The sequence below is a fragment of the Aythya ferina genome (assembly GCF_964211825.1).
Source record: "Aythya ferina genome assembly, chromosome: 26".
Classification (NCBI taxonomy): domain Eukaryota; kingdom Metazoa; phylum Chordata; class Aves; order Anseriformes; family Anatidae; genus Aythya; species Aythya ferina.
This window is the reverse complement of record NC_140324.1, coordinates 6,359,021-6,385,190: the sequence shown is the minus strand read 5'-3', so window position 1 is coordinate 6,385,190 and position 26,170 is coordinate 6,359,021. Positions and strand designations below refer to the sequence as shown.

Sequence of the window (26,170 nt, the reverse complement as noted above, 5' to 3'; positions counted from 1 at the left end):
CGAATGTAGACATGCAACAAAACTGAGATTGCCTTGAATCCCCCAAGCCTCACAGGAATAATCTGTCAGGGTCCCTCTACTGATACGAGACAGGGACGTACCCATCTCTTCCCCAGTGTGTTACAGCACTGTTTCAGGACTCATCACGCTGCTCCTCCAACCTTCAACTTGTTATAAGACTGCCCAGGACCACCACACACAGAAGATTACATTGCTTTAGCTCAACGGCTGGTCTTTTCCCTCTCACAAAATTAACTCAATTAGTATTTGAGTACCTTGTAACCTGTAGGCTTCCCCCTTGCTGCCTTGAGGTAACAGAATCTTTACTGGTTTAGGTTAAGTGGTAGTCAAGTTAGGTTCTTTGTCCAGCCCTCAAATGCCAACACAGGCCCATGCAAAAAGGGAGTACAAGTAAACAAACATGAAAATATTTGTGTGTGGAGGGGCGCTGGGAGAGGTAAGGGAAGCTGTCTAGACCAAGACAAAAGAGGAAATGTTATGGTTGATAATTCCTTCCCCCCTCTCCAGAGACCCCTGGTTTACATTAATTATCCCGTTGCCTTGAGCACTCAGGGCCTCCTGTGAGCTTCTGTCTTCAAGTATCCAGTGCCTCCACCTACTCAGCTACAAATGAATCTCTCCAATGCATGTGCTCAGCCCCCTCAGCACAGCAGGGGAACTGCCCAGCCAAAGCCCTCACGGCACACCGAAGCGGGAATGGCAACAACTCAAAAGCTCCTCTCACTGTGCCAGCAGGTCCCAGGGAAGCAGAAGGCTTGCCTGCAATGAGGGGCCTGATCCACTCTACCTCATCGCCTGGGATCCCAACTGTACTTTGCTCCCAACACCAGCTGTAGAGTGAGGAGGACTCAGGAATAAGCCACAGGTAGCTCAGCACACCTGGAAGAAAAGGGGCTGGTACCTTGCTGGGCACACGCACTGCACCCCAAAGCATCAAAGCTCCTTAGTGCCAGCAACAGATAGCTGGAGAAGCCACATCAGACCACAGAGACCAAAGAGCAGCACAGAAACAGGCTTGGCTGGACTTACATGGGGCAGCCTTGGCAAGGCAGATAAAAAGCAGCAGCTCTGAAGAGCAGCTCTGTGCTTTGACTCTCCCCTCCCTGTTCTAACCCTCAAACCATACTCCTTTTTCACAAGCCATTTTCCACCCTCGCTCCCTCCCCCACAACCCCCTGTTTGCCAGCCCACGGTATGAGCTCCAGGCACAATTCACTGGGACTTACCCCTGGCAAAGTCTTCTGTTCGTGTAATGCTGTCTGGGCTTTGATGGCAGAGTCTCTGGCACAGTATGTGAGGAATGCACAACCTGCAGTTGGACACAGTAAGCATCGAGTTAGATGTGCAGTTGCAGATGCAAACCAATGCATTGTTTCTCTTTGGTAACAGCAGGTGACCAAGGTACATGAACTACACACATGCTGGCCTGTTCCAGCAGACCTGCATCCCAACTGTTCTGCTAAGGTGAAGTGCGCAGGACAGCCCTCACGTGAACCTTGACTGCTTTCTTATTTTAGTTAGCATCTTAGTGGATGGAGAGGGAGAGGTTTGCTGATTAAAGGGGCACACATTACCGAGTCTGGATGTATCGCCAACTCTAGGGAAACAGGCAAAGAAACAGTAAAGGTCTTACAGGCCTCGTCCAAGGTCTGTTTAAGTTGTGGAAACTGGTCCCAGTGAATGAACTAAGTTCGAAACTGGTGTTGAGAAAGGTGAGAAACAACAGGAGAACAAAATGCAGGCTAACATTACCTGTGGGAGAAACAGCCCAAAAGACAAAGATCGGAAGGGATGCAGGGACCACTATGATTACTGATACCAAACAAAATAACCAAGAAAAGTGGAAAAGCATCCAAGATTTTAGGCTAATACAAAGAGCCACAATCCAGATCCAGGCAATCACAGAAAGCCACAGAAGGAGAGGCTTGGCTCTCTGTGCCGTACTTACACCTACACAGTGTGTGTACACATCAGTATACGTACCCATGGCAAGATCTGACCCAACACCTTAGCCTAAAACTGGAACTATCGCGGTAGGGGAGGAACTGTAGTCCCTCCAGGAAAAAATCATCTTTGGGTGCTCTGATGCTAAGAACAATCAAATGAAACCAAACAAAGGAAAAAGTTGGCTGGTTATCAAGAAACATTTCCTAGCAGAGGGAGGATTTATTAGACTGTGGAATGATCTCCCCTGGGAGGTGCCAGGAGCTCTGTCACTTGAGTTGTTTCAGATGAGGCTGGGCAAAGCGCTGGAGAATAAACTCAAATGCTAGAACACATCTGACCCCCTCATTCACACCCCTCCAACTCCCTGTGGCATTTCACATCCTAAGCAAAGGCAAGACACGTCCCTTCAGCTTGTTACCGAATGTCAGCATGGATACAGTTGCGTCAGGGTTGCAGAGGCATCGTTAGAGCCCAGAGAAGCCTGCTCTTTTGCCCTCGCTTTCTCATGCCTTGCTTGACGTTCTCCAAAGCCTCTTCAGCTCCCTTTGGATCCAGTAGTGAAGACAGGAGAAAGCCTGCCTGGATCTCTCCCCCCGCCTCAGAGGAGCTCCATGGTACAGAACATTTTTAGGCCACGGGGAAGCCAGCTGCTCAGGACAATGCCAATCCACGGCAACAAGATTATGTTATTCTTTTACCCCAGCTCCCATCAGTCGCTGCAGCTGAGCAATTCTTACCTGTCCTCACAGCTCCTGCTAGAATCCCCCCTCCACAAACAGCACAGGAGTATTAGATATTTCAAACAAATCATTAAAGCTCCTTATTGGACAGGTTTTGAACTGAGAATGCTGCACCAAGGCAAATATGGGATCACCAGCTAATTTAACAAATGCAACAGGAACAGAGAACATGCAGGTAAACTTTACTTCTCATAGCAGAGGCAGCTAGCCCTACCATGGGGGAGAAGCACCCCTTTGCTTTCTCTCTCCCCTCTCAGACAGCCGTGATGTCAAGCATGAGGAAAAGCCTCAAAAGCGCCTGTATAACCAGAGAGACCAAGCCCATTTTTAACAGATTTGGAGGCCCGGTCACCATAGTTCCAAACACAGATGCTGGCCTGCTTGCTTCCAGCTGCTGCACTGAGATAATCAAGGTGAGATTTAGCACATAAAACTCTCAAGTCAGGAGCTGTGAATTAGCAATTTATCAGATTTGTATGAATTGGTACCACATCCACACATAATGATGACAACATCCTTGCCTCAGCCTGACAGAGCCACCCAGACACAGAGAAGAGTGCCCTTCTTTTATCAGCAATCTACTCAACAGTGGGAAGACATCCACAGAGCTGCAACAGGGCCCAAGCCACTCTCACTTCCACGTTTCCTGCTTTAGTTAACAGCAAATTCAGGTCACTGGCCGACAGGCTCACGCCACCCTGGGCACTTGTAACGCCCGGCCCGTTGTGCCTGCTGAGACAGTGTTAGAAATGCCTGGGGCTGCCAGGAGCTTCAGAATCACCGGCTGTTTCCAACATGCTCACGCCAGACAGAAACAGAGAGAGCGGAGCCTTGGCCTCTGAAACAGCGAATCCACCGGCTCCAGCACTCGCTGCATCAGACAGAGCTGGGGAGCCTGACCAAACCCACCGGGGGCTGAGTGCTGGTTCACGGTGGAACACACGGCACGACAGGTCTGACGCCCACTCACCAGCTATGCCGTAAGTCGCCAAAGGCTCCACAACATGCAAGAGGGAAAAGGATGAGGCAGAGAGCCCCTGGACTTTGCCAGCCATCCTTTGGCAGCAGAAACAGCACCAGGGGCTGCTCCAAAGGATCACAAAAGCCTTCCAAAGAGCTACCAGCCAGGAAATGCCTTTCCCACCTTCCCAGATGTCAAACACAGACCATCCAACTGAAAATCCTGGTGTAGGTTGTCAGCTCCCTTTGAAACAAGAGACACAGCATGCTGCTACTGCACAGATACTGCACAGGAAGTCACCCTGTCCTCCAGCACAAGTGTTTGTTAGTGACAATACTCTGCTCTGCCATCCTCTGGCACCTGCCCTCCCTCAGCTCCTCTGTGCATGTGACCATGAGTAATTAGTTCATTAAAATGGAAAAATTCATTAAAATCTTGCAAAAAGATAAACGGACAGGGAGGATGGACTTTACCAGTTGCTGGCCTTCAGGGACTTGTCTGCCAGCCTGCAGCACAGGAAAAATCATGGAAGACAGCAAAAACAACCAGAGGGCTGGAATTTAAGGAGGCTGAACACTGAAAGAAAACAGGACTCAAAAGTCAGCAGGGAACCCACTCCACAGGTCTTCCCTGGCTGTGTGCTTGGGTGTATGTCTATCACCTGTAACTGAATGCAGGTGGTGTCCCATGAATTACAGGCTCCATCTTGGGACTACACCACGCATCGGTGCCAGGCCTCCCAGAATGAGCTACCACCTAGATGGACAGACCTGCACTGTGATCACATTTTGCTTCCGCTTTCAAGAGGCGATGGGGTACGCTGCCTTTGGCTGACTCCAGAAGAGGCTGCATGGTTTGTGTGGGTGCTGCCCTCCGAAGGCTGTGTGTGGGTCAAGGTGCCTCACACTATTACCTACCCATCCTACTCCCACCCGCTCCAGAAGGGTTTTCAGCTCCCTGCAAGCAAAACCCAGCCTTGCTTCACTTGCAAGACATCGCAGCAAAAAGATAGTATGTGCCAGACTCTCCCTACAAACCACACATTGACTCTGGGATTTGCAGTCCCTTCAGATCCTAAGCATTACTCTAGACATCAGCAGTCTAAAGCCTTGAGTAAGAAAAGGCTGTCAGTTTGCAGAAGAGAGGGCTTTCCAGATTCAACTTAGCATTTAAAATCTCGTCAAATACTTCAGCAAGGGAAGCAGGGTGTCAGCAGGGAGCTTATCTACAAGCCTACAGAAGCTGAGTCAAAATTCAGCTGCTAGCGAGGCACAGGACACTGAGATTGTTATTGCATCCTTGCCCTTTGGAGAAGTCACCCACCTGTCCCCAGATGCCCTGTGAGAGGGTTGCTCCTGCCACTGCGATTTCCCAGCAGTTCAGTTCCATATCTCATACTACGGAGTCTCTCGGCTTCCTCTCTCGTGGCACTGCAAGGAAATCCATGCAGGAGAGCACAGCAGACACTCTTGTAGGAACTGCATTCTGCCCAATCCTGGAACCTGAGGCCAAAAATTTCCACTTGATTCTCCCTGATCAGTCTCCTCTGACCCATTGCAGAAGCCTGTTCAAATGCCTCCCTCTTCTTTACGTGAAAATATTAGCTTTACGAGAAACACAGCCATTAAAATGCAAATACATCTGTGATTAACATAAACAGAAACACTGCCTCATGAATGCTATTAGGAGACTGGAATAGCATCAACTACCAATAGCCAGGTTCCTGAGGCCATTAACAGTCAGGCACTAACAAAGCCACTTCATACCTCTGTTTGTTTCTGCTACACCTGTAAGATCTTCCTCCACCTCCAGAGGATTCTTCAGTTCTCAGCCCACGTACAAGGCAGTCCACAGGGGACAGCTCTCGGACTCCACAGTCCAATTCACACCTTTGTGCCCCCAGCCAGCCCTTTCCATCTTTCCGTCCTCCCTGGGGACGGGAGGAGCTGCTCAACTCCCATTGTTAAGCTGCAAGGGATTGCAAGAGGAGTTGGTGGTCTTTACTGGTAGTGCTGGCTTCTCAGACAAGTGTTTTTCCCCATTTTGTAAAAGAAAAAGAAAAAGCAGATGGAAGATGCACACAAGCTCTCAATCACTCCTTGCTGCAGATCAGGGAATGGGGGGAAAGAAAACTTAATCTGCTGTTTCAACTGCCCCAGAAAGATTCTGTATGGTGCAGGGATGAGTGTGTAAGATTTGCCAAAGCCTTCCACAGCCCAGGGGCTGCGAAGCCCTGACCAGGCCCTGTGACAGTGCTTCCCCTCCTGCCGGCACCCTGCAGGCCTGCTGATACCACGGGGAGCAGAGCAGCTCCTCGCCAGCTTAGCCTTCTTGCATGCAGCCTGCACTGAGACCCAGTAAGATGGGAGGGGAAGACTGGGGCCAGGGATGCCCGGACTGTGGGTTGAACTTGTTCACTGGATATTAAACCCCTCCACATCCTTATGGAGGAATGACATGCATGGCTGAGTCCCAAACCAGGCTGAGGGTCTGCACATAACCCAAGCCAGCAGGAAAGGAATCCCAATCTTTCCATTTGTACAAAACAGAGGGAGCAAAAGAAATGGAAGATGTGTGGAGATGGCTGTACTGCAGCCACCAGAAGAACCTGCACATCCGAATGGCCTTCTCTAGCCAGAACAGAGAACAATGCCTGACCAACACCCGCACCCACTCAAAAACATCAAAACCAAAGGAACATTTATTTTGCTGCATGAACCCTGCATTTAGCAAGTTCCTCTCACACCGATGCAGCTAATACCAGTGCTGCCCCCTCTAAATCCCCATCTCCAGAATCTGCCTCCTGCCTGGAGCACGACCTCAGAGCACACAGCCTGTACTAAATAAGCAACCGCAATGAAACGTGTGATCACCTCTTGCCTTGGGCCCATTCTCTTCCTGCTGGGTTTGGAACCTGGCTGCTCACTGTCAGACGGTACCAGGTTCAGGCTCGGTCCCACACACACACCAACACGTGAGCACACGACATTTTGGTTCTCCAGTCCCAAGTCAGACTTGCTTCTTCAGCTAAATTCAAGCCAGCCCAACTCTGACAGGCTTCAATGAGGAACTTTGTCCTTTTATGCTGGGGCTAGATTTGACTTTTTGTTTGGAAATGAACTCATTTTTCTGTTGTCCCCTTCTCTCTCTGCTCAGTTTGGAAGTACTGGACTAGCCATGGCACCCACAATTTGGGTTGGTTTTTTTGCATTTTGTCTGTTGTTTTTTTTTTTTTAAGTTTTCACCACAACATGAAACCAAAGGCATCAGGACTGAATGCAACTCCCCCCCCTCTGGTGGGCACTGCCACACAGCCCCATCACAAATCATCTTAAGGCACAGAGGCCCAGGCCAAGCGCTGACAGCTGTACGGGCACTTACTGTAGGTTACCTGCAGGCTCTGCGCGTACCAGGCAGCGGTGCTGAGATCGCTCTATCAGATCTCATAGCAAGCGGGCTCTGTGAATTCCCATTCATTGCTGGAGCAGCAGCGATCCCAAGATCCTGAACGCCTGCTACGGGTGGGCTGGAACTGCTCCACAGAGGGAGCTGACATACTGAACACGACAGCTATTCAAAATACAGCTTTCAGACGCAACAATGAAGGTAGCTAAACAACCTCCTCAAACTTTCCAGCATACACTAAAGCTCTCCCAGCGACCCAGTGCTCTGGAAGGCCCCTTCTCTCTGCCAGCCGCCCCCGTGAGCGGCAGCTCTGGCCGCTTCCATTCTTTGTCACGCAGACTTCGGCTCCGTGGCACCGTACCGCGGCCGGGAAGGGGGTCCGAGGGCACGGCGAGCGCTGCCGCCCCTTTCCCGAGGGCTCCTCCGAGGGCTCCCGGTGCGGGCCTCGGCGACCCCGGCCCGCTCGGCGGCGCTTTTGTCACGGCGGCCCCGCTCCGGGGCGCCGGGGGTCGTCGGGGCCTCCAGGGGCCCGGCGGGAGGGAGGCGGCGCGGGCCGGGCCGGGGTTCGGGGCTCGGGGCCGCCCCCGGAGCAGCGGGCGGGAGGCGCCGAGCCCCGGGGACGGGGGCGCGGGGGCAGAACCGGGGCGCGGGGAGCCGGCGGCGGCCGCTCACCCTTGTGCATGCCGGTGTAGCGGTCCTTGAGCACGGTGAGCTCGTAGATCTTGCCGAACTGCTCGAAGAGCGGCTTCAGGTCCTTCTCCTCCAGGTTGCGCGGGATCTGCCCCACGAACAGCTTGATGGCGTCCAGGTCCTTCATGCCGCCGGGCTGCGCGGGGGGCTCCGCGCCGCCGCTGCTGCTCATGGGGGAGGCTCGGCGCGGCGGCGGCGGCGGCGGGGCGGGCGGGAGCGGCGGCGGCGGCGGCTGCCTCCTCGCCTCGCCCTCGCGGAGTCTGGCCATGCCCCGCGCCCGGCGCGGCTGCGGGCGGGCGGCCGGGGGAGGCAGCGCGGCTGGGAACGGCCCCGCCGCCAGCGCCGCCGCCGCGGCGCCACAAAGGAGCGCTCGGCAGCGACCCCTGCGGGCCCGCGGCGGCGGCGCGGGGCCGGGGCCCCTCGGCCGGGGGAGCCGCGCGGCTGCGGGCGGCTGCCGCGGAGGAACCGGGGGGCCCTGCTCCGCCCGCGGCCCCCGGGCCCAGCCCCCGCAGCCCTTAGGAGAGCTCCCGGCAGCCGCGGGCGGGCCCGGGGCTCTCGGCAGGAGCTCCCGCAGGAGCCGGGGCCGCTCCCGGGACGGCCTGCCCCGGGCTCTCGGGGAACGAGGCGGCGCCGTTCCCGGCGGAAGGGGAGCTCGCTCCGTGCTGCCGGCGGGGGAGGCGGGCCGCGACCCCCTGCCTCCGCGCTCGTCTTCGGAAATCGGCAGTGAGCCCCCTTCCCCTCGCTGCCTCGGCACGGGGGGCTGGAGGCAAAGCAACTGCTTGAAGCAGAAAATTGCCCGAGCGCAGCGGGGCAGCGAGCACCACCCCGAGCACCTGTCCCGAGGCTGAGCTGCAACAGCCCCCCCCGGCCGCTTCCTGACAACCCCTGGCCAGGTCCCTCTGTCCCATGCCGACCCAGACAAAAGCCCCCTGCTCCTGGAAAGCTCAGCTGCTACCCGCAGCCTGGCAGCAGTATTTCCAGCCAGGTCCTGTTCAGGCTGCAGTGGATGGTCTGAAGCAGCTGGCACTTGCTTGTTTCAGCAGCCATTGTTGCTGCCAGGGGCAGATCTGCCTCCTTGCATCACCACGGGGACTGCTCTCCCACCAGCTTCTCCAGCTCACACAGATGCTGTGAGGCAGCAGAGGACATTAGCTGTCTAAGAAGCACATTCAGGTGGCTCAGGCCTTCTCATCATTGCTCCCATCTCTGCTACACCAGGGTGATGCTCAGGCACCCGACACCCGAGGCTTTTGCCCCATGAGGAACGGCTGCCCTCACCGGTGCAGTCGCAGGGATGCAGTCGCAGGGATGCAGTTGCAGGGATGCAGCCCAGGCCCAAGGCTTAACAAAGGAGCAGGGTGCAGGCACAGTGTGGCCTCTCTCCTCCACCTTGCTCTGCATCTCTGCCAGCAGCTCCCAGTACTCTTGTCCTGGATCCTGAGGGTGGATGGAAGCAGTGGGCAGAGGAGGAGGGACCTGCTATCCAACACATGCACCCGGTGCAACAACAGCTCCGTGCTCCCAAACACAGAAGCCCAACTCAAATTCCCCTCATGCCTGCTCCTCACATCCTATCCTCCCTCCTTCCTGCCCTCTCCCCACAGTGCCCTACGTACTAGCTCACACAGCTCAAATACTGCCCAGATGTTATGCCTGATTTTACAAAAATAGTCTGAATATACCCCAGCAATAGTTTGGTATCTGAAGAAAATATCAGTTCCTTCGTGTCACTTGAAGGTTTCTGCTCTGGAGTAAGAGGTTCTGCAGAGAAAACTGCTCCAAAACAGATTGACAGTGTAAGAGAAAGTCAAGCAAAAGAATACAACTTACTGCTGTAACCTTTCATCCTCTCATTTACCAAGACTTTGTTGGTTACTTTTGGTTGGGGTAACAGATATCCAATGAATCTCGCATTAACTTTTTAACATTTTAACTTTCCGACAAACCAAAAATTAACTATTTCATGACTTTACAAAAGTTTACAAAGTTCTTTATCTTCCCATTACATTTAGCCTCTGAAGAGTGTATTATGGCATTATATCAGTGATACTCCCTGGGAATAAGCTTGCAGCATAAACAACCTGCCTCTGTGCCAGTGTAGTACACTGGTGCTCTCTCACTACTGGAGTCAAAGAAATACAACGCTGAGCTAGAGACTAGCTGAACGCAGGATCAGAGGGGAATGCCTCAGTCATTAAGTCTGCCCATTTCCACCCCACCCATGCAGCTACAGGACCAAGCCCTTCAAAATTTAGTTAAGAGACAATTTTATGGGGAAAGATTTTTTTTGCTCTCTTGCTCTCCCTAGCAAAAGTTCAGCAGTTACAAGCTCAGCATTTAGGAAAGCTTATTTTCAATTCACAGCTCTACCCCGCATCTTCCACACAACCCTGAGCTGTTGCAGCCCCAGCACCTCTACAGAGCAAGGGCCTTAGTACCTCCTACTTCACTGAGGTGTTGCAAGTGTCAGATGGATATATTTAAGAGTAGGAAGTATTCGGATACTATGGAAACCAGGGCAAGGGAAGAACCTAAAATAGATGGAAGACGCAAGCTGTTGCAAAGTCTGGAAAAGTCTTGCTGAGGAAGGCTGTGCTTGCCACAGCCGATATCAGAGTGTGAACCGTTCAGAGCTCAAGGAGAAAACACCCTCTTTCTACTCTTTCCATAGCTTGTAATTTTTCCTCTTTCCATCTTATGCTTTTAATTTCCCCTCTGTTTAATAAGCCTCCTACTTACAAGCTCCTTTGAATGATTTACATTCTAGCTTGCCTTTCCCATGGCCTGGAGTAGACTGCCGTCTGACTGCAGGATTATTGGGACTATGTCATAAGAATAAACACTAAAGAGCACTCTCTTAAAAGAGAAATACAATAGCAACCTACAAAGAACGGTGCCTGAAACAAGGAGTTAAGTTGCCAGCCTGTGAAACGCTACCTCTCCTTCTTATAATGCAAACACATTTATTGTACATATTCAACCTCTACAAACAAACCAGTTGCTGAAGTATAACAACTGCTGCACTCAAAAAAAAAAAGAAAAAGTCACGCAAACACAGAAAGTACTTGGAATAGCCAAAACAGCATGTGGAAGAAACACAGAAGATGCCAACATGAAGTATACAAAAGCCATCTTACTCAACACCCAACCAAGTGGAAGACAGTAACAGATGCGGAGCAGTCAAAGCACTCCACAGGGCAGACTGCCAGCCATCCACCCCTGGAAAGCCAGGCTGGAGTCATGGTTCCCTCACTGGCACAGACCTCAAGGCTGCTTGAGACCAGAAGTGCTTCAGTCTTACTTCACAGCAGTGACTCTGGTTCCACCTGCTCATTACAAGCTACTTCTTGAAAATAAGAAGAGTCTCTGGCCTTTTCAGCATTACCACCGCCTCAATGACAAAGCCCCAGCCAGGCGAGGGAAAAACTCCAGGCAGGAATTCTTGGCCCTAGGATTCTCAGTGCATTCAAAGGGAAAGAAACTGATTGAAGGTGTCCAACATTCTTCATCTTAGAATATCTTGACTGCAGCATCAGTATGAGGAATGATTTCCTTCAGCCGGTTCCACTGTTCTGCAGACAGGGCGATCCCTAGAAATAGAGGAAAGAGAGGTTTCAGAGCTGGTAAGGGGTAAGCACCAAGTAGCGCCCCCATACTGGCTCCTTCAGATTAGCTGCAAAAGGAAAGTTGAAATCTGAGATAGAGGCCCAGACCAGAAACAGAGGTAGCCTTCTGAGCATGGCAGTTGTATCTGTGCTTCAGCACCCGCATCAAGAAGCACCCAGTGCTATCACAGAAGCACAATGTGAGAACGTAAGCTCAGGTTGCTTTTCAGGGAGTCCCACAGCCCCTTAGAGTCTGTTCCCTAGAAGAATACCCACTGATATGAGCTGGAAAGGGATTCTAGGAAAGTCTTGCTTCACCCAGTTCAGACGCCATCCTTTCCACTGCCCAAAGGGAGTGCTGGCTGTAGCTCTATTTAGAAAGCCTGCTGCTAACAAGAAATTGGTACTATAGCTTCAACACTAGAGAAGAATTGGCTTCTTTTTAGATCCAGTAGAGATAAGGTCTTCATCTCCATTAGGAAACAAAGATGGTGGTGGAATTGCTGAGTGCGTTCCAGCAAGATATTACCAGCTTGTTCCTTTTGGATCTGTTAAGAAGTACATTAAAGAACTAGGGCCTGAGCTTTATTAATTTCTCTAGATAAAAGTCAGGGGCCAAGAACTGAAAAAAAATAGCAGAGGCATTACTTAAATGAAGAATATTTCTTCACGATTTCTGTTCTAACAGGTCTTGTGTCTTATTTTGCAGCTGTGCTTCTTCCAGCCTGGAAGGAGCCCACAATGCTCCTTTCCTTCTCTGCTCCAAAGGCACAGAAAGCCTTCATGGCTCTGCTTCCAACTTTCATTACAGCGGAAACAGTTTCCTCTTTGTGAGTAATTCATAGCTTTAACTTCTCTGAAGAAAATTAATTTCTGTAAGGAAAAACACGTTTAGTGGTTATGAAGCAAACCAAGCTGAAAGTCATCTGCCTTGACACAAAAATCAATAGCAAGGGCCAAAAGGTTCCTCAAGGAATCCCACATTATCTGAATCTTTGCTGAGTGCTACAGCACACGTGGCAAGAGAGAAGAGTGACCTAACAGCCTGGAGCCCGTGAACTTTAAGGCAAGCTGGCAAGTCATCGTCAAAGTCTCAAAGCAAAAGGCCTACACTAAACAGTGACTCATCAGTTAAAGAGCTCTGAAGAAAAATGTGTTTTCTCTGTTGCAGCTCCCTTTGCTTGCATTGCCTGCTCAGGTTGCACTGCTGCAATGAGCCACCAAGTTGTGCCACTCTATCGCATCATCAAATTGCCAGGAAAAGGCACACCTAACCCAGTGACATGGAAGTCTCAGCAGGGATCCAGGAGAGTCTTAACATTTCCACCTCCATGCGGAAGGGGAAAGATGGATTTGTTTCTGAGGCTCTCCTTGCCAAACACAGCTCCACCATTGGATTACAGGCAAACCTACAAAATGCCACCTTTCTGTCCTCAGCATCATCAATACCAAAAGAGAAGTTTGTCTGTTAGCAGTAGGACACTAGGACTAGTAGGCAGCAGAGGCAGTGATTTCAGCCTCCTCCACCACACAGTTCTGCCCCTGCCAACAGCCCAAGAAGGGACTGTTGATGAGAGGTGGAACCAGAGTCCTTCACAGCAGCTGCCAGCACCTCTCCTCATAGTAGTCACGCCAACCTCGAGATCTCACCAGAGGCTTGTACTCACCCCTGCTTTGTGCTTTCTTCAGCTTTTGCCACACACTGAGAAAGCTCTAAACGCTCTGAGCTGTTTGCTCAGCACCCCAGCCGCTCAGTGTGGCACACACAGATCTCCCTAGTGCTGAGAAGGCAATGCTAAGCCAGAGGCAGAACCACTGCCTAAAGAAGGTAGCTGTACCTTTCCTCCCCAGCTTCATGTCTCCCTCCTTGTCCACATAGAACTCCCTGATGTCCACGAGGACCTTCCCCTTGAAGCAGGACACTCGGACGTATCGCATCTTCCCAGTCTGCAGGTGTACAGAACCAGCATTAAGCCCAGCCCCATGACGAGCTCCTCTGCAGCCTGACGGGCTCTGGGTTATTCACAGCAGGAGGAGTGATGGAGGAACAGCAGGCAGCCAAGGTGCGCCCCAGGAAGTCAGCCCAGCTAGGAAACACTCCGTCCCAGCACAGGAGGTGCCGGCGGGGAGCCCCGTACGAGGGGCAGGAAGGTGCATTCTGGAGCCAGGCCCTGAGTACCCTCTTCTTCGCTGTCTTAACCCTGGGGCTTTGCTGTCACCCCCAGAGGTCTGGCCTCATTTTTTGGCCTTTTCTCTGCCTTAGAAGACATCTCTTTCTTTCCTTCTTTCTTTCTTGTCTAGAAAGAGGGACCACCAGCTGCAACAACCACGGGGAAGGAGCCGCAGCCCTTCGTCCCGTAGCCAGCGCGCACCGCGGCTGCCGGGCGCCCCCCCACGACCCGAGGGAGGCCGGGCCCGGGGCCGCCCCCGGCGGTGAAGCGGCGGCCGGGCGGCTCCCCCCGCGCCCCGGGGCGGTGGCCGCGGTGACCTCTCCCCCCCCGTCCTCCCCCGGGCCGCTCGACCCCGCTCTCCCCGCCGGCAGCGCCCGGCCCGGCCCCTCTCGCCCCCGGCGGAGCGCAGCGCCCGCAGCCGCCCGCCCCCGGGCCGCCGGGAGGGGCCGGCCTGGGGCGCCCCGCTGCAGCGGCCGCCGAGGGGCCCGGCCGGCGGGGCCGGGGCTCGGCCCGGGGGCGGAGGGGCCGCAGCAGGCGGAGCCCCCCCGGACGGCCGCAGGGATCGGGCGCGGCGGCCTCCCGCTCAGCTGCCCCACGGAGCGGGCCGGCCCTCGCCCCGCCGAGCTGCCTCGGAACAGCCGGGAACCGGGGATTTGCTCGCTTCGGGGTGCCGGCAGCTGGCTCGGGCTCTGTAAGGTTTTCTGACAAACTCTGTTACTGGTGGCAGCGTAGAAGGGATGCCGGCCGCCTGCCCCTAAGCACGTGCGTGTCCTCTCTTTCTGCAGGGGGTCCGTTCCCCCCCCCCTTTTGTATATAGCCCAGCTTTTTAAGCTTCCAGCACCGCATTGTTCTCCAACAAATCCGTTCGTCAAACCTACTCACACTTGGTTTATTTTTCCAAATGAAAAAGGGACAAAGAAGGAAATGAAAAATGCTAAAATACTTAGATACCATTACATTTATAATCAGAAAAATGTTAATAAACTGAATTGACTCTGCTATTAGTTTTTAAATATTCACCTCAATATACATTTGTTCTTGAGGACACACGAGAGATAAATGAGTTAACATTACTAGATAAATCAACACTTTTTCCTGAGCTGCAAACGTTTCAGATTTTCAGATTACAACTTTTGAAGTTGCTATCCAATAACTACAAGTGAAAACTAAGCAAATCAAAGGGAGCAAGAAAGAGTCCACACTTCAACACCCAATGGCCCAATCTACTGGGACACATGGTAGCACCCCCATTATTTCAGATCAGGAAGTCAAACTGCACAGCTCTTAAATATGCTTAAAAGCTTGGCCATGAGGTGTTGGAGCAGCTCTGTTTTGGTTTGTGTTATGAACATGAGCAAGTGTGATTTAAAAAACAGAAACAAAACAACAACAAAAAAATCACCCAAACCCAATGCCCACAATAATTTGGGGGTAGTTGTGATTTTAAAGGTTTAAAATAGATTGTAGTTACTCTTCCAGCCACAGGTAGTGGGGTACCTAGATCCATTTTGACTTCAAGGTCCTTCCTCTTAGCACTCTGTGAGTACAAGGGTGGAACTCATATTGCACAGCAGTACTTATCTCATAGCAGGGAACCTCTCTGATTTGGGAGATAAATTACAGGAGTCCAAACTACTCACATGTAATCCCTAGTGCCTCAGGTAGGGGGGAGAGAAGTAGACAGAAAGAATGAAACAGCTTCAGTGTTTAAATCCTGTTGGAAACGCAAATTTCTGCAAACCACACACTTTGACAGCATCAGTACAACAGGTGAAGTAAGTCAGATAGTAAAGAATACTGATTTATGGCTAGGAAGGTAACTGCTAGCTAGTTGTGTATATGCGGACGTGTACTTTCATGCTTCTTCCTTCCAGGCCAAGGAAACTCATGATAAAAGGATAGGTAAAATTAGGGGTGCGAGGATCTGCTACACAGAGCTCCTGTGTAATGTGGTGAACTTTATTGTACCAGAACAGCTGCTGCATTTCTGCCTCTGTGTGTCATGTTGGTAACAGGAGGAATGGGATGTGCTGCAGTATGCATCAGCACCATTATTCTTGTTCTTTTAAAACCTAGCAGAATAGTAGGGGCTATTTACATGCTTCTCTGTCAACTTCCCAAAGGAAACATAGCAACATTGGAACTAAGTTCACTCCCAGGATGGGCACTCTGTTGCAGCTACGATAAAGTTGGAATTTGACTACCTCAGATTTGAGTATAGAATGTTTCAACATATACACACTTTGATCAGAAGCATAAACCCTTATCTCTATCAGGAAATACTTTCTATGGCAGTCAGGTAACTATAATGAAACACATCTAACCAGATTACGGGATAAATTACCCTCGTGCATGACAGAACAATGCACTGTCCCAGCTGCCCCTGAAGTTTATGAACTTTCTCCATTTACCTCTTTCAACCTTTCTCTTACACAGTTGCCACTGGCTTCTGGCACTGCACCAGAAGAGTTATTTTACTGTTTAAGCCACAAGGAGATAAAGCGTTTCCTTTAATGCTACAGCCCTGCCAAGGACATAGCTGGAAAACTGAAGGTTGATAGTCTCCACTGCAAGGAAGGAATGCTCTGGGCCTGTTCTGCCTCTAAAATCTACAAGTAGTGGCAACTGAAAGTGCATCAAGTTGAGCTGAAGCAGGATCACTAATAATTTTGGCTTTCTTATTTGTCTCCATTGAAGTAATAGAGTTTCATTAAGCTTGGTTAAGCAATATGCTGGACTGGAGGGGACACACCCTGTCCAAGAGTAACATGCTAGAAACATACAATACAGCGGGAGGCCTCTGGTATCACTTCCAGCTATTCAGAACCTAGAGAGAAGCTCTCCAGATAGCCACTGCACCATGTGTGTTCTATACCTACACAGTCCAGATCTACACCTTTCCAGAGCACAGTACGTACAGTCCCTCTGTGCAGAGCATAACGATCAGTGGAACACAACCAAAGCTCATCTTCTAGCCACCCAAGAACAAGCAACCACTTTCTGAAGTCATTATAAATTCATTTGGCAGAGAAGCATCACAAATGCTTCATACATGCGGAGAGACATATTTCAACAGCATTAAAAAAAAAAACACGCTAGAAAAAAGGCAAGTTTTCCTGTAGGGCTGATATTTCAGGAGTGCTTGATACCATGCCACCTGCTGATATTACAGGGAGCCACAGACAATAGCATGCTCTCCTTGAGAAGAAAAGACCCTTTAAAGTACAAGTTGCTATGCATTAGCAGAAAGCATGCACAATGGGGCAAAGGTACTCCAAAGAGACTACAGCAAAAGAAACAAAGATGGATGGAAACCCATGCTTTTGTCATCCCACCCTACAGACAATGGCACATGTATAGTGGCCTTAAAAAAAAAAAAAACAAACAAACAAACAAACAAACAAAAAAAACTTTAAGGAGCATGCACACAGCAGCTGTGGTGCACACAAGGATGCACAGCTTTAATTTTCCTTGTGTACAAAAAGAAGTGACACCATCATTCAAATCCACAAGAGCTTTCAGCCTCTGTAAGAAATGCTACTTTAAATAAAAGCAGTTGTTTAAAAGAAAGAAAAAAAAAATAAGTAGTCAACATAGCTTGTCATAGCTTTCTGCATATGAGGAAGCAAACTAAAGAAAGGTCTCAAGGAGACATTGTTGAGTGGCAGGACAGCGGTCTTCATTCAGTCCACCCTCTAGAACTACAGCCAGCCTAAGACTTGTAGTCAAAAATCTTGATATATTCCAGAAGAACCTGGGGGTAAACGAAGTACAGCACTGCCCAGAAAGCATACCCACCTCTCACCAGAACCTGGCTAGAAGTACCATCCTGCTTCTCTCAGTCAGCAGAATGCAAGAAAAGCTTAAACTTCAGATGACGGCAGTGCTGGAGCAACTGTCTACCTGGCCCTCAACAGCTTCACGCAGCACTCACAACGAGACTGCCAATGCTTCTGGACAGCGAGAGCTAACTACAGACAAGGCTTGGCCGAGTATAAATGTAAAAGAGTGAGTTCCAAGATAGGATCTCATGGTTACAGTCCTCAAAACTGACACTTTTAAAATGACATTCATAAAACTTGTGTGTTTTTTTTGTTTGTTTGTTTTGTTTTCTAATAGCCAAGTGACCTGCCTCCCTTTTTACATACTAGGGGCAGAGTATGAAAGGAGACAGTTACAAGCACTTTGGAAATTTGTGTATACATGCAGGCCAGGAACAGTGTTTTCAGAAATAACAGAGCTGAAAAATGTGAAATGAGACCCTGAGATGCAGGTGGACACAGCAAAACAGCCCAAAACCCAGGACCATCTGGAAGCGTAAACTGAGGAACAATAATTGACCAGAGCTCAGCTTGAACTGTGCTGCTCTTGCTATTAATAAAACCAGCTTGACTAAATACATGAAACACCACAAAACATGGTCCTGCAGCATTTGGGACTGTAGAACACCTCTTAAAAACCATGCAAGAGTTTAGCACAGAGTGGTGGCAGCAGCAAACTGTTCAAGGGCAAGCTTTAAGAGAAATCAAGTACACAGCAAAATGCATCCTCCAATAGAGGCAGGACAATATGTCCTGGTAAGAACCCTACTGCAGGAACCCGTTCTAACACTCTTTCCTCATTCCCTCTATAACAGTCAAAACTGTTTACAGTGCACCTCTGAAAAGGGAATGAGTTATTGCACTGTCTAAACAAAATGCAAAAAGATGCTTGCTGGAGATACGGCTTGCTCAGCACACCTTCCTAAAGCCAGGCAGCGAACTTAAGGAAGAGGTGCCATAAGAAAACATACTAATAGCATTCTCTTTAATTTGCATATGCACATTTTCTTTTCTTTTAAGCAAGTGCTCTGAGTCCTTGTTTGCTGGGCAGAGGTAATACATCTGCTCTGTAGTTTCAGCTTCCAAGTTGGCTGTACGGCACGTATGTCCATGAATGTGCTGGACTTTGTTCTACCCTCATAAAAGCTGCTCAGCATCAGCTGTTCAGCATTTAAACAACCTGTACAAACGTCTGAAGTCTGAGCTTCTCCCTTGCAAAAAAGCAAAGTAAAACAGGCATGGTGCAAGTAAGTGGAAAAAAAGCACCTGAAAGGTGCACAGGAGTTGAAATTTCGTTTTCTTTCTGCCTTCCTCCCCTCTCTAGAGTAGTAAAGAGGAGAGAGAGGAACAGAAACAGCAGGATTCACTGGAAGGCAGAAGGTTCCTGATGGGCTCACCGATGGCTCAGTGCTGCTGTAAGGATCATGATTTGTTGCTTCACTGCTGCTTGGCTTTAAGGGATAATCTCTGTATCATCTTGTAAAGGAGGCCAAAATGCTGGAAACGGAAGGAAAATAAGTAGCCGTGAGTCCTTTTAAGTTCTAATAAAAATTACTCTGTTCTACACAAGGATTGAAAGTTTAATAGAAGGCTTAAAACAGTAATAATGCACAAATGCAATTCCTCGTTTGCATCACCTACAAGCACTCTCAATGTGAGGACAGAATGGGACTTTGTTAATTAAGAGGAATTAAGGAATTACTATAACAAAGCCAGTTAACTGAGGTTGTACAGAAAATGGTGGCTTACAAAAATGTTTGTGCAGATCTGTACCACTGATGCTAGTAGTTTCAAGAATATAACAGTGAACCAAGCAAACACTGAGATTCCCAGTCACTGTGGCTAATTGGATTTAAGAGGAAAATAAAGTTCATTTCCTGCTTCTTTTCTCCTACCTGCACTGCAACGTAGGCAACACCAAGGTAGGCTGCAATACAGACAGCCAGGAGGAGGTCAAAGATCGCTGGCTTCACCCTACGATAAAGAAAGAACAGATGAAATTGCTACAACAGCTACTGCCACAGAGACAGACCACAGCCCAACGTGCCCAAGGGCCATACCTGTATGCATTCATCACCTGTTTCAGCTGGTCATAGAAAACAAACTCTGGGTCCCTGTGGAAAGCAGAAATTCTTCAGGATACATTGCATTTCTAGACAGTGCAGAAAGAACAGCCCAGACCTCTGCTCCCAGTAAGTTAACCCAACGACAGAGAGGTAGTATGATCTCGCCTAACCGTTTGGAACTTATTTTTGTCGTCAGGTTTTTCTTTTTATAGAGGTAGAAGCCCAAGGATGAAATTCTGAACATGCTGATCGTTTAAGAGACACACAGACAATGCCTTGCTGGGTTCATGAAACTGCCTTAACTGAAGCAGGTTAGACAGGAAGGAAGCTGCCTCTTCACAAAGAAAGCTTTCTAAGGGACCTTAGTTCTTTCCTGCAAAGAGAAGCAGCACTCAGAGCGGAAGGGGTGGAACCAAAGTAGGGAAAAAACAAGCTCTTCAGATGGAGGGAACTGCTGAGGCTTGTTACTGTGTTGAATGATAAAGAGCTTTCTCTAGCAAAACAGAGCACGAACCAAAACTGACAAGAGAGCAGAAAGAAGCAATCGCTTCTAGCCATATACCAAGAAATCAGAAAAGCCGCAGCTCAGTCAAGACTCGTTGGAGGGAGGGGTGAGTTTACATGCCCCAGCTGGTTCTTTCATCTCTCTTCTTACCGTTTGTCTGCCTTTACATGATGCTGTTTAACATCTTTCAGGTAGCGACCCATATAATATTCTAAGGTGCTGAGAAAGGTGCTGTCTTTATCAATCAGCTGAGCAGCCCTGGGCTGACTGCTCAGCCAGTCCATCACTGATTCAAGTTGCTCCTGCTGGATCTGCTGCAGAAAAATATCACCAAAGAAAGGGAGTTCATCACATGTGCTGAGACCAGAACTCCCCCAAGCTCCTAATCACTGCTCTCCACAGGTTACAAAAACATGCTGTACTTACCATCTGATCTGTGAAGATCTGCAGATCTGCAGGTGCTCCCTGCAAGGGAAAAAAGAGGCTGCCAGTGAGAGCAAGCCTGGCTGGGCAGGACAAGCCTGGCTAGCACTGAAGGATGGGCAGCTCTTACCTTGTCTGTCAAGTTGTAAATGACCCTTGTCAAAGCCTCAGCAATGATCCTAGTATTCCTGGTTAGTGCCTTAGTGTCTACTCGTGCCCTAAAGAAAAAGGGGGGATTATGCACTTGTCAATAGGACCAGCTTCCTCCAGCCACCACCCTTTTGAACTGCATTATGCATAAGACTTAATCCAGAGCCTAACTCCCCGCGGTTTCTCCCCCGTCCTGTGACTGTCAGAACAGTACCACCACAAGGCCAATTTGCTTTTAGGGGCGGCATTTCAGCTGCAGCCTTCCCCAAGGCCTCTAACCTCCTGTCCATGATGCTGTTGCGCAGACTGTCCCGGTGGCTCTCCAAATGGGAGATGGTGAACGCTGGCAAGCGTCGGATCGCGAAACGCTCGTGTTCCCATGCCAGCATGTCCTCAGCCAAGTTTATCTTCTTGTGCACCATGGAAAACTTCACTTCTGGGAACTGGCTGGCAACAACCTGAGGGAAAGCCCAAGCCATTCAAGGGTGTTGTGCTTCCCACTGCACTATCCCATCTTGCACAGTCCAATCCATCTATACCCAATTCTTTTTTATTTTTTGGCTACCAAAGGTAAATATACTTGACCTGTAAGATGCAGCTAATGTCATTAAAAAGATGTTTTAATGTCACTACAGAAATCACTTGGGTAGCTTTTGCAAGCCACAACCTATAAGGAAGCACAGCAGGAAATGCACATCTACCGTGCTTCATTCAGCACTGTGGTGTGACAATGCTTGCGCTCCAAATCAAGTGACCAGAAGCAACATACAAAATATTTCAGCAGCGCACTCTTTGGTGATGTCTTACTCCCTTTCTATCACAGAGAGCTGCAGCTCCCCATGGTTAAGTCCCAAGTTCCCACCTGCCCAACATGCTTTTCATTACCAGCTCCAGTTCTCTCAGAAATGCATGCTGTAAGGTCCCTTCCTTGGGAGGCTTGGAGACATGAAGATGAAGGCTATTGCCTCGGCCTAGAGTGTCAAGGCAGAGAACAAACGCTACATTGTCCTGCAACAGGCTGGAATCTGCAACGGAAAAATCCAAAACTTTCAGGCTATGCTTTGTGCTCGGAGTTTCACAGAGACACACACACGGGCCTGCACAAGAGGATTCTGGCATATGAGACACTTATCACAATGATATTAAGAGGCCTTGCCAGGGAACATACTGGAATGTCAGCTCCTTAACTCACCAGTGTGGTCCAAATTGTCTTCCAGCCATCGCTTGGTTCCTTGATAATTAAACTTGCCACCTCCAGATGCAAAGAACAGTAAGTTATACCTGCCCATCAAAGACAACGGGAAAGTGTTAGCACACGACACTTCATGGTTACAGAACTGATTTATTCAGACTTAGAGGTGGGGTGAAATCACAACAGTTAGCAGCCAACATCCAAGGCAAACTGCCCATTGACGAATGTTTACTATGTGCCACATAGGAAGGTAGTGGCAAGACAGGGGCAAAGTAGAGGAGTTCCCAGTGCTTGAGGATGGAATCTGGTTCTCACATCATTCCCTCCACTTGCCCCTACAGCTATGTAGATCTACCTTAAAGAAACCAAAGGAAAGAGCTCAGCCTTTAACAACTGCTGTGCTTGGAAGACAGCAAAACAGGGAAGGAAGTAAAGGACTGCTACGGGTCTAGAGAAAAAGCCCTTCTTTACCTGATCTCAGCTACATACATTCAACCAAGAAGAGGGCAATGGCTTACCCAGCATGAGTTCGTCTGTAAGTGTAGAGCCGTGAGAACAGCCTGGCTAGTTCCAGCAGCACTGAAATACCACTGCCATTGGAGTCAGCACCGTGTGACAGCCACTGCAGGACAAAGCGGGACACAAAGTAGCAACCCTGCCTTTAACACACCACCACGCCCCACTTAGACCCCTGGTCTTTAAGACCAAGAAAAAAAAATAAACAAGGTCTGATGCCACAGGGGAAAAAGGTACAGACAGGAGGAGAGCTGCAGGAAAAAATACTCACTGGGGCCACTCCGAAGGAATCATAGTGCGCAACTATCACAACAGTGGGTAGATCTTCTCCACCCAGCCCCGTCAGCCTTCCCTGCGGAGGAATGGGATCAGCGTCACTCAGCATCTCCCCTTGCATGACGCTCCAGTGGTCTCAGTTCTGAGATACTTCAGACACTGGAGGAGAATCCCCTGACTTCCCCCATTAGTCCAAATGCCTGATGAGGTCTCCATAAAGGTGGCGTCACACCAGTATCTCCAGTTTGGATCTATTCAGAACTCACCTCTACGCTGGGTATAAGCCAGTCATTGATGGCTTTGCTCTGAGCCCCACTGGTCACCATCTGGAAGCCATTGGCAGTTGCAGTGTGCAGCAAAACTAGAACAAAAAAGACAGGTACAGCTGGGGAAGTTTTGTCCCTTTATCGTCCTTGCTAACCGAGCACTGGAGAGATTAGTTTTAAGGCACTTTATCCCTGTCACTTGTGTTTATGTACCGATGTGGGATCCTGGTGACCTTACACTTTCATTCTGTTCGGAAATCCCCACGTTTCAAACTAGCTAAACCAAAAACTTTTCTCCAACAGACTTAAAGCTCATCATGATCAGCAGGCCACTGATAATGTAGTGGGGAACACAAGGAAGCACTGAAGTGATTTGTGGTCAGACAAAAAGCTTCAGCTTTTGTCCACAACTGTAGTCACTTAACACCTTCAGTGTTGTTTTCAACTTGAGTCTTGCTTTCTGTCTTACTCGCAACAGCGTGAAGTTGCACTCCCATGCAACTACACTTCCAGAATAAGACACTCTTGTACCATGTTTTTATTCCAGTAGACCTCAGAGAACTTTAACAAAGACAGAATAAACATAAAGGCAACAGAATGCTTACTGTGGTGCATACAACACAGAAGATTGCTCCTGCAGGTGGGATCAGGACCGTCTTCCTGTAAACTTTTCCCCCACTAGAACTCACCTTCCGCAGCTGAGGCAGATCCCTGTGATGCAGAAGCAGCCCGTGTTTGTTCATAGATAGATAGCAGCTCTTCATCTTCCACTGCAAAGTAGACTGGCACAATGGTTTCCATAGCAAGCATTTCTGGCTCTATCTCCATGAATTGCTGAGGATTTAAGCAAGACAAAAAAATTAGTATCTGCTAAATGTGCAAGAGAGCAGAGAAACAAAATCAGAGAGAAAGGTCAGTTTCAAAATCAGAATGTGATCTGCCATGCATTACAACAGGAACTTTCAGTCCTGCAGCAATCCAAGCCTCCCCTCCCCCCCTCAAATACATCTCCAACCAGAAGAGAAAGGGAACATTGTTGTTGGTTTTTTTTGGTTTGGTTGGTTGTTTGTTTTACCCTTACAACATCCTGTGGGACAGAAGAAATAGACCGTGGCAAGATGATCACCACAGCCCCAGCTGACTGGCGAAGAGCCTTCTGGTACTGCTCATAGGAGAAATCCACCAGCCGCATCATGACACAGCGGCGGCTGAGCACATCCGCTTCTACTGTGCGGGCCTCTGTGTTAAGCACTGCACTCCTGGTGCCTGCGGAGAGAAAGCAGGGGGAGGTTTAGGAAGCGATTTCATCACATCCCCTTTGCTGTGCCTAGCTCCTTCTCAAAACAGTCTTGGTCACAGCCCAACAAACTTCAGAGCAGCTAGGACCTGCAGCAAGCTAAGTTCATCTCTTCCCCTTGTCCAAGGGGGACAACAGGTCTGTCTTTTCTGTCTGTGAAAGGACACAACAAAGCCACCCCACATCCATCCAAAGGGATGTTCTCGATCATCCACCAGAACGCCTCCTTAACAGACAAAATCAAAACTGCCTCCTGCTCTCAACTTCAGTATCTTGAGTCACCCACGTAACAGTACAGTACTTGACACAACAGCAGGCCAGAAGCTTGCCAGCAGCTCCAGGGTTCTGGAAGAGAGGACCACAAGAGAAGATCATCTGGTATAGGCAGGCATGTTCAAAGCTACCCTACAATTTAAAATGCTCTGAACCACTTTCTTCTCCCGCAATCCTGGCACCTACATTGAAGACTTCATCACACTGAGGTCATAAACAGGCAAGGTAAGATAAGGTCCTCCAGAAGGCATCTCAGACTACGCCAAAGCAGGCAGCCACTAACAGCTAGGTTTAAATGTGGCTCAGCAGGACTCTAACGCTAGTTTGATCTCATCAAAGGTCAAAGGTCAAATCAGCTAAACCCAGAACGGACTTGTACTTCTACTGCATGGTATCAGTGAGGGCCACACACACAAAGAGGTAATGCACACTGAAGTCTCCACACAGAGCTCCCACTCCACGAAACAAACAAGTATTAATTACAGGCCCCTCAGACCACAGGAACAATTCATAATATGGATAACTACTCCATCATCCCCAAACAACGATGCCTAAACAATGCAAACTGTGATTCAGTGATGTTCTCAACAACGGAGCTTTCAAAATGTGGACACAGTTAGAGATACTGTGATGGCAGAACCCAGAGATAATTTCAGATATTCAGAAGTAGAATCTGTTGTATTCACAAAGCGTGCAGGCACGGCTTGCATTTCGTAACTTCTGCTGATGTTTAATCTTATGAAGCCCTGAAAGATCTAGAGACTGAGCATAAAATAAACGTGTGCCTGAAATTCTCAACTGTTATCAGGAGTCTGAAACTTAGGCCACAGAACAGCCACCACGGAAGAGCCACTCACAGGCAGAATGCGTGCCCCGATACAGAACAAACGTCTGCAGAAGACTCAGATAAAACGCTTGGTTCTGGGCTGGCAAGGACGAGGGGGTGGGGGCTGAGAGTTACGGCACTGCCGAGATTCCCAGAGCAGGTCACGGCTCGGACTCGAGGGAAGGCCTTGCACAAGCGGCAGGCCAGATACAACCAGAAGAACCGGAGGCCGAGGCCAACACGAGGGAAGAACCGCAGGAGGCCTCCCCAGCAGGCGGCGCTGCAGCCGCGAGGCGCAGCTGGGACGGACGAGGCGCAGCGGAACCGGCCCGGGCACGGAGCCGCGGGCGAGGGAAGAAAGCGGAGCTCGCGGCCCAGCCCCCGGCCGAGCGAGATGGCCGCGGCCGCTCTGCCCGCGGCGGCGGCGCGGGGCTCAGCCCCCGGACTGGAGCCTGCGGGGACCGAGCGGGGCCGGGCGGCGAGGCTGAGCCGCGCCGGGACCCCCCCAAGGCCTCCTCCCCTCCCCCCCCCCCCCGCGGCGCCTCCCCCCTCCCCGTGGCGGAGGAGCGGGCCCCGCCTCACCGTAGGGCTGCCCGCCCAGCTCGTACTGCTGCATGCGGTACACCGTGAACTCGTGGGCGGCCTCGGCGGCGGGCGGCGGGCCCAGCAGCAGGAGCACGGCGGGCACGAAGAGCAGGAAGCTGAGCGGCAGGCACGAGGCCTTCAGCACCGACTCCAGCACTTCGCCCGCCTCCTCCAGCATCGCCGCGGCCCCGGCCCCCGCCCGCCGCTGCGGCCCCGGCACGCACGGCCCGGCACGGAGCGGCGTGACGTCACGCCACACGCACGGAGCGGCGTGACGCCACGCGCACCGCCCGGCCGCGGGGTGCGCCGGGAGCTGTAGTTCGGCGGCTGGGGGGGGGCGGCGCCGGGAGCTGTGGTTCGGGGGCACGGGGGTGGCCTGCAGGGGGCCTCCGCCCGCCCCGGGCCTTCCCCGCCCGGCCTCCCGCGGCGGGACC

At 50.4% G+C, this 26,170-nt stretch overlaps 2 protein-coding genes across 13 annotated transcripts in view; both read right to left on the bottom strand.

Moving 5' to 3' along the window:
• CELF5 (CUGBP Elav-like family member 5) overlaps positions 1 to 8,074 on the bottom strand; it is a 37,883-nt gene extending 29,809 nt beyond the window's left edge. For all 10 annotated transcript variants that reach the window (XR_014686001.1, XR_014686002.1, XM_084499108.1 and 7 more), the window contains exons 1-2: positions 7,747 to 8,074; positions 1,248 to 1,330 (exon numbers count right to left, since the gene is read on the bottom strand). Coding sequence is in view for 8 of the 10 variants with exons in the window: in XM_084499108.1 (XP_084355234.1) it covers positions 1,248 to 1,330; positions 7,747 to 8,032 (369 nt within the window). In the remaining 2 variants the exon portion in view is untranslated. The remainder of the gene's footprint in view (positions 1 to 1,247; positions 1,331 to 7,746) is intronic.
• Positions 8,075 to 10,714: 2,640 nt separating this feature from the next.
• NCLN (nicalin) lies at positions 10,715 to 26,014 on the bottom strand. Of its 3 annotated transcripts, none has more exons than XM_084499107.1 (16): positions 25,734 to 26,014; positions 23,831 to 24,021; positions 23,445 to 23,589; positions 22,756 to 22,850; positions 22,485 to 22,565; positions 22,216 to 22,319; positions 21,698 to 21,786; positions 21,391 to 21,530; positions 20,785 to 20,963; positions 20,486 to 20,573; positions 20,359 to 20,397; positions 20,083 to 20,246; positions 19,422 to 19,475; positions 19,257 to 19,335; positions 18,759 to 18,858; positions 10,715 to 11,354 (listed from the first exon to the last, which is right to left on the bottom strand). In XM_084499107.1, the coding sequence occupies exons 1-15, from the start codon at positions 25,912 to 25,914 to the stop codon at positions 18,799 to 18,801; spliced, it is 1,689 nt and encodes a 562-aa protein (XP_084355233.1). In that variant the 5' UTR covers positions 25,915 to 26,014; the 3' UTR covers positions 10,715 to 11,354; positions 18,759 to 18,798. The 3 variants fall into 3 exon arrangements, with proteins under 3 accessions (XP_084355233.1, XP_084355232.1, XP_084355231.1); XM_084499106.1 differs by lacking the exon at positions 10,715 to 11,354 and adding an exon at positions 18,333 to 18,572; XM_084499105.1 differs by lacking the exon at positions 10,715 to 11,354 and having other exon boundaries at positions 18,333 to 18,858.
• Positions 26,015 to 26,170: the final 156 nt, after the last annotated feature.